Below are 10,605 nucleotides of genomic sequence, written 5' to 3' on the forward strand. Positions count from 1 at the left end.
ATATGTGTATGTATGTTTTGAATGGTGATCTGTGTATTTTTTTTATTTTTTAATACATAAAATTTCCAGGGGTGGTTTATGAACAGACTACTGATAGTCTGGTGGTACTGGTGTCATACTACTACCAAGCGTCATGACGATTGCATCCTTTCCTTTCAGGGTCTTACTGGACCGAGCACATTCAGACTTTAACAACGTTTTCCATGAACTGGACCCGAAGATGCTGGACTGCGCACCACCCCCGCCAGGCTCACGCTCACCGGCCCCTCGCTTGCCGGCCGCCAGCAAGTTTGACAGTACCTCGCCAACAAATACCTCAGACAGAAGCTCCTCCTCGCCGCCCTCGGACCTCAGTCAGATTCTTTTGAGCATAAAGGCATGCCGGTGGCGCCACTTCCGGCCACGGACGCTACAGCTGCACCAGCTTGACAACGCCCACCCACTGTTCCGTAGGCTCTGTCGATGTGTTAAGCGGCCGCTCGCCAACACGCGGATGCCAGCTCAGCGCGTCATACGGCCTGGACCGCCGCCCCATGTCGGTAAGTCCTGTGTGTGCTTGAGTTGGTTTAAGACGGTGGTTGGCAAACCTTTGTGTTCAAATACCACGTTGGGTTTTTAAAACTGACAGATAAACCACATTTATTTGTAGCTGAGGTTTAAAAAAAAAAAAAAAAAAAAAGACTAAATGAATAAAGTATAAGGTTAAAATTTATGTAACACAGAACAGTCTATATTTGGCACTGGTCAGATTTACGACCCACACCGTTTGAATGAGTGGTAACAGGATGTACCACTACACTACCAGTGCTTAATAATCAATAATTGAATTGAAAGAAAAGGTCAATTTTGATTAATTTAATGACTGAATTGTAGCGCAGTGTGTGGGGTTTGGCAATGATTTTTCATGAGTTGCCAACCTTCAAACATTGCAGGTAAACTGTGTCGCAATGTTGATGTGACAGCCAATAAAAAGTGCCCTTGAGCATATAGAAATATCAGTTTCCAGGATTTAACTATAAGTGTGAGACCCGTCCGGCTGACGGACACCACCAAGCCTTACGGTTGTAGTTAAATCAGTATATAGTCGGCTTTACACAATAAGGATTTTTGGGGCCGATCACCAAATAGCGAGTTTAAATAAACTGATAACCAATCACTGATCTGATCACAATATTATAGCACTAAATTATTCGTACAATTTATGGCTATGAGTACTAACTTCAGTAAAATCAAGGCATTGCAATTGAGCAAATTAATATTGTTTCAAAGAATAAATGAATTACTAAATCAATACAAATATTTACATTGCACTGACATTACTACAATGCAGAATACATAATTCAAAAAGGCAGCGGTCCCCAAACCTTTTAGTGCCACTGACTGTTTTCATGTGAAGACACATTTTGACACTTCTATCCTCGTCCATCCAATGTTTACATTTGTATACAGTACTTCCGAAACGCTCATGATTGATTGATCATATGGGTAGAAGCAAAATCATGCATTGTTAAAATGCATTATACATAGGTTGAAGGGTTTTCCAGAATTTTTAGATCAACTTTGAGTGTGCGTATTATACATGGGTGCGCGTTATGCTCGAGAAATTGCGGTATTTTATTTCAACTACTTTACTCAGTTGTGTTATGGTCAACCACACTGAAATGTCTTGTTGAAGTGTGCATTTACACAGCCGTCCATATCGTTTTTGTGATCACGTGTGACGTAACATTAAGAAGAGCGTTTGATGCTCTTAGTGCTCGTTCATGTATGTAACCAACTTCTTTGCGTGTGTCAGCCCTGACTGCCGAGCAGTTCCAGCTTCATCAGGACGAGTTGATGCGGATGCAGAAGGAGCAGCTGGAGCAGCAGCAGCAACTTCAAGCCAACAGAGCCACCACTGCCCACAGCACAAATACAACACAGGTACTGACAATGACCAACTCCTGCTCACAGTACCACGCTGGTGCTCTAAACACAACCCCCCCCCCCCACACACACACACACACACACAGGTGTCGGCCAACACGTTGGACCAGGCTGGAGCTCAGTTCGCCGCCTCTGCTGTTGTCACCGCCGAGCAAATTCTGGCTTTGAAGACCAAGGAGGAGCTCAGTCTGGGTGGCGGAGTCAACGGCATCCTGTCCCCCTCAGGTACGTCCTCCTTGTTCAACACACCTGGAAACAATGTAAGCTTTGAAACTGTGTGTCAAATAAAAGTTGAGCTGGAAGTTTATACGAGTCAACCCAAAGTAATATCAGGGCATCACAAATAAACGTCCACACGTCAGCACCGCCAAGCTGTGCTAAAATTTATAAAACATGTTCTAAAAAAAAATTAGGGCTATCATTATCAGCATTCCCCCAAATATTCACTTCCTCTTTGTATTCTTATTTGACAAAGACAGCAGCCAGGACAATCTACTTTGTCTTTGAAAATTGCCTGATGTTTGTGGTTCAATAAAACAATATAGATGGCACTTCAAAATGTTTCCCTGATAAGAAAACCAAGGGTCACTTTATTTTTTATTTTATTTTTTCCACCCCTCCTTGCAAGTTGGCATTTGTGTGAAGGTAAGTCAACTGTCATGTGTTCACTAGTTTCAGGTTTAGTTGCGTCACTCGTGCGACTGGTTTATGTCAAGATGCTAAACAACCCACGTGCGCAGTTTTGAAAATGCACTGCATTTCTCCAAGTCGGGAGTGTCGCTACGGCTGGTATTGGCTTGGACACCACAGGGTGGAGTTCCCTCTGCATTTTTTTGTCCATTTTCCGGTAGCCGTTTTTCCTTTCCTTTCAGTAACAAGGAACAAAGCAACAACATTAGTGACCGTTGAACAGTGTGCTAGAACAAATGGACCTGAATGACCAGATGATACGTTTAATTATGCTGCAAAATCGATCAAGAAGGCGGCGGCGTAGATTGTATGTAGAACCAAGGAGCCCGCTGAGTACATCATCACAGCATATGACTAAAACAGACCAATCACGAGAGATGATCTCCACGGCATTCTACGCGCAGCAACAATTTGTGCCGTGTGCGCGTCAAGTGACACATTGGGGCCGCACGGCCCAATGCGTCGGTCACGTGATGCAATGCGGGCGCTGTTGGCCACGCAAGCGGGAGTATAATGCGACCTTAAGTCTTACAGAGAATTGGGACATCCCTTTGTTCTCGTGAATGTGCAAAACCAAGGGTTAAGTGGTGAAACAAGGGCCAAGGGGTAGAATTGGGATTGGCCCTTACTGTTAGTTTTTCCTGGCTCAAATGGGGACGGAGGTAGTGTCATTCTTATGTCGGGCTGCACAATATTGGAAAAAATTACATTGTGGTTTTTATTTATTTATTTATTTATTTATTTTTTTTTACCTGCAATATATAGTGCGATGTGAAATAATTCAGGATCAGTGTTGGGAAAGTTCATTTTCTATCCGAACTAGTTCAGTTTTGTTCATCTTTCCAAAAATGAAGTGGTTCAGTTCAGAATACTAAATTTTGTACTAAGTTCTCAAGTTCCTAGTTTTGGTTTTTTCAATATGTTGCTGACGGGCTCTTACACTCAAAATACTGCCATTTGATTTCCCCATTGTTGCTACTCATTCAGTCCACACTAATAGCCAGCTGCAGCTTTCACCCTACAATCTCAAAAACATGAGGAAAAACTTGTTGCTTCGTGTTTGGGTTTTGTTTTTTTTTTCTCAATGTGCAAAAAAAAAATTTTTAAAACGCAACACAGTATGACAAGAACGATGGTGAATGGACAAATAATTTCCCTAGTAATCCATTTTTACAATTATGCACTGTATTACAAAATAATACATTTACACAGTATCCCTGAAGGCACCTCGCGCACTCACGCAGCTACAGCATGCCTGCCTACTTTCATCCTGGAGAGTGAAATAGGAAATGCAGTAAATGTACAATATTTTAATCTTTTGAGCATGTCCAAACAGGTCGTCTGCTGGTCACTTTTAATATTACAGTTGATTCACTGTATACACCAACATTACAGCAGACCCTGCAATGTCACTATTGCGCGCCTGTACATCGTGATGACAATGCCCTATTCGTATGAGTAGATAAAAAAATAAAAAATAAACTATTTACATGTATTTTACTCTTTCATTTTCTTTGTCTAAAAACACTCTCACTTGCCACCTCATCTTGAAAAATAACTTGTCTTCCTAGAACGTCTCTAAAAATGCCAAAACATCCAATGTGTAACGCTTGTTTAAAATACATTTAATCTGCTAAATTGTACATGCTTGGTTAAAATAGAAACCAGATTGACCCGGTTTAAAATCCACAAATCGTCTTGACACATTGGCAGTAGGAAAGAACATTTTACGGTTTTTGGAGTGACTTCCAACTTTTTGTGATGCAGCGCGGTGTGGTTGAACATAACCCAACTCGCGCAACGCTTGTCAGATAACCATTTTTATGTCAGATTTTTTTAGGGTCAGAGGTGGCCCGAAATTGGGCGGAAGTGGCAGTCTCCAAATTTTATATTAAGGAAAGTGTGTAGGACTGCTACTCAAGATTATCTTCGAAATCAATTAATCTGGTGAGTGTTTTTGATTAATCAATGAATCGGATTAAACAAGTCATAGTAATTTCCATCCCTTTATACAAAAACAAGTCTTTATTTCAAATTGACAGTGCAGAAAATGCAAACATTATGATTCAATTACTTGAGTAATTTCCATCCCTTTATACAAAACAAGTCTTTATTTCAAATTGACAGTGCAAACATGATTCAGTTTCTCGTTTGGTCAGTAACATGTTAGATAATAGGCAAAAATTTTGTTTTCCAAAATAAAAGCAGATGTCTGCAAATGTCTTGTTTTGATCAAACTCAAAGATATTCGGTCTGCTTTCATGGAGGACTGCAAAAATCTGACAATACTTGCTGTACTGTAGAGAGCCTGAATTTTAATTTGAAGGTCTGAAAATGATGAATCAATTTTCAAAATATTTGATTAATTGTTACACCTCTGGTGGTGTGAAAGGGGCTTTTAGCGGGTGGTGCTCACATAAACAAGGATGCTCCTTCAGACCTCATGGTTATTATTGTTAGCATAAGCACTGGTGTTATCACAACTCCTCTTGTTGTTGTTTAGGTGTCTACAAGGGCTTGCACCTATCCAGCACAGCGTCCCCCTCCCTGGCCGCACCGGCCCCGCCTGCCACCCTGTCCAGCGCCGCCTCCCTGCACCCAGGCAGCGCCACCACCGCCTGCAGCACCCACAGCAACAACGGCACGGTCCACCACGCCAGCCCCACAACCACTAACGCCACTCAGGTCTCGTTGGGCAATAGCCTCCGCCTGGCCGTGCCCGCTGGAAAACGGCTACACGCCCCCCGAACGCTAAGCAGCACCATGTCGGCGTCCGCCTTAAAGCTGGCGCACGCCGCCGCCAACTGTCAGAAGCCCAAGGTCCCATCGACCACTGCAGCCTCGCCGCTGGACATTGTGCCCAGGTGAAATTGACAAAAAGAAAAACTTGCCCAGAAGTAAAAACATTAATTGTTCTCCCAAAACAGGTGCTTAAAAACTATTACTCTGTGAACAAACAGTGCAGTTCAGCCTCTGGCTACAGATGTCCTGGTTAGTGATAGATGTTTTTGGTGCTCCATCAAACTCATTAGACTATCAGTGCAGATGGAAAGAAAACAAGCGCAATGCAAACCCAACTTCCAGCGATATTTAAACTCTGGGGTGGTAACAAATGCCATTGTTGCTTTTACAGCAGAATCCTTCATACCGCTACAGTTGCACTTACCTGTGTCCTTCATTTCCTAAAAAGATGACAGACTATTGGTATTGAACTTTACTAAAAACAAAAGATCAGTACTCGTGGTGTCAAAATTCTGACTGTGATACTATACCTACATAAAATACCTTGATACTGTGTACTATAACGTATCCATGGCAAAAATCTAAAACATCAGTAAAACCAGTGGAATGAAAACACAACTTCAAATACCTTTTTATTATTTCAGAACATTAGGATAATCTTGAAAAATGTAATGAAGGAATTAGCCCATTTGAAGTCATTTTCTAAAATATTAGATCAATGACTGCCTGATTTTATATAAAATATGTATCGAAGTTAATTTTTGTAGGTTGCAGCTCTGTATTCTATTTAGAATTATATATGCTTATACATAATACAAGCTTTTAGTATGCAGTATTCATGTATTTGTCTTTGATTTCTTCCATTGTAAACAATACATTTGCACCCACTCAGTGGCTGCTATTGCTGCTGTTCATTGCGTACGGAGCCACGACACTCAAAACAGTGGACCTTTTTGGTCCAGTTGCATATTAAGTGGGCTACCCTTTTGCATTCTGGTCGATTTTTATTCTTCTCCAACTCCCGATTTACGGATTGGTCTCCTAATGTATGCTAACGCATGCTAAGATATGTATGAGCACCGCTTAAGAACGAGTGGTAGCGAATCGTTGCAAATGATGCTGCTTGCATTTTGTTTCTCCATGAGGAAGTGGAGTCGGCACTCTGCAACAGCTCGGTAGCATGCCATTTGCTGCTCCCAGCGGCTCACACATAGTCGCGCAGGCACGCACACTAAGACGTACAGAAGCCTCCCTCCACACTTTTGTAACTTGTTGGCAGACAGGCAGTTATTGGCTGACCGTCAGCTCTCTGTTTCCTGTCCTTTAAGACACAGTTGGCGTGCCTTTTTTTGTTTTGTTTTTTTTTATACCGGTACTTTAAAAAAAACGGTACCGTACTGTTTTTTTTATGTAAAAATACCTTAGTTTGGTACTGGTATACATCCTTGGCGCAACACTATAACCGGTACAATATTTTCTTAGCTTATTGTAAATCTGCAGCTCCATTCATGCATCGCACCACACTGCCTCTAAGAGGCCAAGGTGTGGACAGCAAATTACAGTCATGGCTTTGTGTAAAAAGACAGGTGCTTTTTTCCCCCGTCTGTCTAACATGAAATCAGACTAAAATTTTCATGATTTAGGTCAATTAGGATTGCTATTACTATTTGCTAAATGCCAGAATATTGAATATATTTTTTTTAAATAATTTAAGACAAATAGTTACCCCAAGTGTTCTGTTTTTAGCCCTCGCTGTATTTTTATTTTTTTCATATTTTTTTATGCATTATTCTACTTGTTACTAATTTATTTCCTGGTTCTTTTAGGTGTATTTAAAGCTGTTTTGTTAGTTAAATAAATACTAAGTTTCAAAAATCAACGAATAATCGTGTTTATTAATCGTGATTTCAATACCAATCAAAATAATTGTAATTTTTCCAAAATCGTCCATCTCTACTTGTAACTCAATAAACCTATTATCTTAAATCAACTTCTGCAATTGACATTAATGGAAATGCCATGCTATGAAATGCCATTAATCTGTTTCAGCCTCCTAAAATATATTTTTTTGTAACATTTTCTTTTCCATGCATCCATTTTCCATATTTACCCTCACTAGGGTTGTGGGCATGCTGGAGCCTATCTCATCTGACTCTCGGCGAGAGGCAGTGTACACCCTGGACTGGTCACCAGCCTCGCATGGCGCATTAATAAACAGCCATTCGCACTCACATTCACATCTACGGGCAATTTAGTCATCAATTAACCTTCTATGCATGTTTTTTGTGAATGTGTAAAAAATATATATATATACTATATATGTTAGCTGGGCTCTTATTCACTCTGTGCCCCACGCAAGACGCTTTTTGCTCGCGCACATTGACTGCAAAAGCCTTTTTTTTTTTTCATCTCCAGTTATAAATAGAGTTAAGTATTATTGTAAAACACAACACATTTGCTTTTCATTAGTGCTACGAACAAGTGAGTTGTGAGTCGACTCAAGTCGCGAGTGGAAAATAAACCAACGTTCTATAAGAATTTTAGATTTCAAAGCACAACAAATCAAAGAACATACTACTTTATTCTGACGAGAGCTGCAACTTGCCACGATTGTTTGCATGCCTGTTTATGGGCACCGCCATTTTGACTTAGTGCTTCTGCGCATCCCCGCAGGCGTGGACTTATCCTCTGTTTAGTAGATGGGGGGGCTGCATCCTGCAGTGTATGATGCCATTTTCTTCAGCCTTTTTTTTTTTTTTTTTGAGGGAAATGCATCGTCCAGCATATTGAAATTGTTTGTTTTTGTTTTCACTGTACTGTTACATTTTTGTTCCATACGAAATTAAATGGAAATACACACATTGTGCAACACACAGACACCTTTTTAGATTCAGCTGCTAGCATTGCCATCTTTTAGTGAAAAGCTGAGCTACACGTTTGTTTGCAATATACACAAATGCGAAACTGAATATTAGTAAAGTTTATATAGTTTTCAAATAAGCACATTGGATTTTTCAGTCACTGGATGTCATCTATTTTTCAAAATTACAAGGGGTCACAATTTGAATCTAATTGGCTAGTCATTCGTGCATGTCCTCACGAGTAGCAAGTAGGGATGTACACCCAGAGTCCGAGCACTACTTTTTATATACACTTCAGCCTGTGTGAAAGCTTATTCATCCATCCATTTTCCTCGACTTATTTGAGGTCGGCTCGCGGGGGCAGCAGCTTAAACAGGGAAGCCCAGACTTCCCTCTCCCTAGCCACTTTGTCCAGCTCCTCCGGGGGGGATCCCGAGGCGTTCCCAGGCCAACCGAGAGACACAGTCTCCCTAGTGTGTCCTGGGTCGTCCCCGGGGCCTCTTCCCAGTGGGACGTGCCCGGAACACCTCACCAGAGAGGTGTCCGGGAGGCATCCTAACCAAATGCCCTAGCCACCTCATCTGGGTCCTCTCGATGCAGAGGAGCAGCGGCTCGACTTTAAGCCCCTCCCCGGATAGCCGATAAGCTCACCTTATCTCTGAGGAAACTAATTTTGGCCGCTTGTATCCACGATCTTGTCCTTTCGGTCATGACCCACAGCTTGTGACCATAGGTGAGGGTAGGAATGTAGATGGACTGGTAAATCGAGCTTCGCCTTTCGTCTCAGCTCCTTCATCGCCACAACGGACCGATACAAAATCAGCATCACTGCAGAGTTTGCTCCACTGTCTTTTCGCTCGCATCTTAAATTTTTGTTCAGAAGTCAGACCAAAAAATCGGCCAGATAACTGCTTGTTTAGCGAAAAATTTCCAAGTCGGCCGACACTTGTATCTCAAGGCGCCACTGTACAACCTTACTTTCATAAATTGTCCTTACAAAAAAAACATGTTTCGTGTATAAAATATCCTCTTTTTTCATCACTAAATCTTAGATACACATACATCAGGTCAAAAGTTCCCCAGATGTGTACAGATGACTACTTTTACAACATACACATTGCTTTGGCAATATTCATTGCCATTCACCGGGCTCCTTTCTTGTCATAGCATGCTACTGTTGATAACGCTAACTCTAGCATTGTGTTCCACAGGGACAACCATGAGCAGGACAAGGCGGCACCACTCAACAGCCTGTCTGAGAACACAATGGCCATGGAGGTGACGTAGCCCGCCCACACAAGGGATTCAACACGTTTCTTTTCGGGGTTTTTTTTGGTTGTTTTTTTTAAGGTGCTATGCATCGTCCGTTAGGCTTGAACGTGAGCGGACTGACTGGATTTCTGTGTGGCGACAGCTCGCGGGAGCCGATTGTCCTAAAGTATATATGAACACAGTATTTGTTACTGTTAAGAGATTGTCTGTAAATTGTTAATATGGCAATTATTAAATGTACAGTACTGAATATTTGTAGGCCCCACCCGCCCCTCTTGTATATAACATGACTTGAATCCACAGTTGTTCCTTTGTGATGTTTTGCACTCGAAATGTTGGGGAAAAAATTGAGAGAAAGGACAAACTGCAGCGGCTGCAACCAGTCTCAACGTGGTCCCCACCAACTCACCCACCCCTCATCTATTTATTGTTCCGCGTTTACGTCCAATCCTTCGTTGTGACCGCTCCTTCATCCAAACCCCAACTGCCATTTCACGTCTTTTCTACAATAAATATTTTTGTACCAAATTTTTTTGTTAATTTGATTTGTAATTTGACTTCACGCTAAAGAAATATGTCATTTTGTTTTTCTCTGCTGGGATGTAGCAGGAAAGGACCAATCATTCAAACTACAAAAAGAAAAACGCTAATTTTGCGACTTTAAGATGTGGTCGTCGGTGTGCTGATCTTCTCTTCTGTGAAGAGTTTGGTACTGAACGCGGCTTTTCTTGTAGTTTTTGTTGGGTTGTTTTTCTGTGTGTACGGCAGTGAGCAGCCCCTCCTGTGTGCGCAGCAATGATGATGGATGGACTCCTCAAAACAAGTGTCACTCAATGAAATAAAAATCCAGGGCATTATGACGCCTCTGCTCCCTTTATTTTGTTTGTATGCTTCCTTTGTTTTATTATATTAATAAACGCTGTGTGTGTCATCGACTTAAAACTAATGTAGGTATTTTATTTTGACTTTCTGATCATTATTCTGGTAAAAGTTGTAATGTTTGTTGTTTTTTTTATAATTCAGGAAAAGTATTCCTGGAATTAAGGAATCCTTTTTCTGGGGGGGATCCCAAAAGGTAATGCAGTAATCTCAACAAATTATTTTCCCAGAATGT

General features: G+C 41.4%; 1 protein-coding gene across 7 annotated transcripts in view; it reads left to right on the plus strand.

Moving 5' to 3' along the window:
• The window catches only part of epc1b (enhancer of polycomb homolog 1 (Drosophila) b), a 63,206-nt gene extending 52,858 nt beyond the window's left edge, over positions 1-10,348 (plus strand). For all 7 annotated transcript variants that reach the window (XM_061796311.1, XM_061796314.1, XM_061796317.1 and 4 more), the window contains 5 exons: positions 160-539; positions 1,796-1,923; positions 2,013-2,151; positions 5,120-5,480; positions 9,431-10,348. In XM_061796311.1, the coding sequence (XP_061652295.1) occupies positions 160-539; positions 1,796-1,923; positions 2,013-2,151; positions 5,120-5,480; positions 9,431-9,506 (1,084 nt within the window). In that variant the 3' untranslated portion in view covers positions 9,507-10,348. The remainder of the gene's footprint in view (positions 1-159; positions 540-1,795; positions 1,924-2,012; positions 2,152-5,119; positions 5,481-9,430) is intronic.
• Positions 10,349-10,605: the final 257 nt, after the last annotated feature.

Source organism: Phyllopteryx taeniolatus, chromosome 14, assembly GCF_024500385.1.
Source record: "Phyllopteryx taeniolatus isolate TA_2022b chromosome 14, UOR_Ptae_1.2, whole genome shotgun sequence".
Classification (NCBI taxonomy): domain Eukaryota; kingdom Metazoa; phylum Chordata; class Actinopteri; order Syngnathiformes; family Syngnathidae; genus Phyllopteryx; species Phyllopteryx taeniolatus.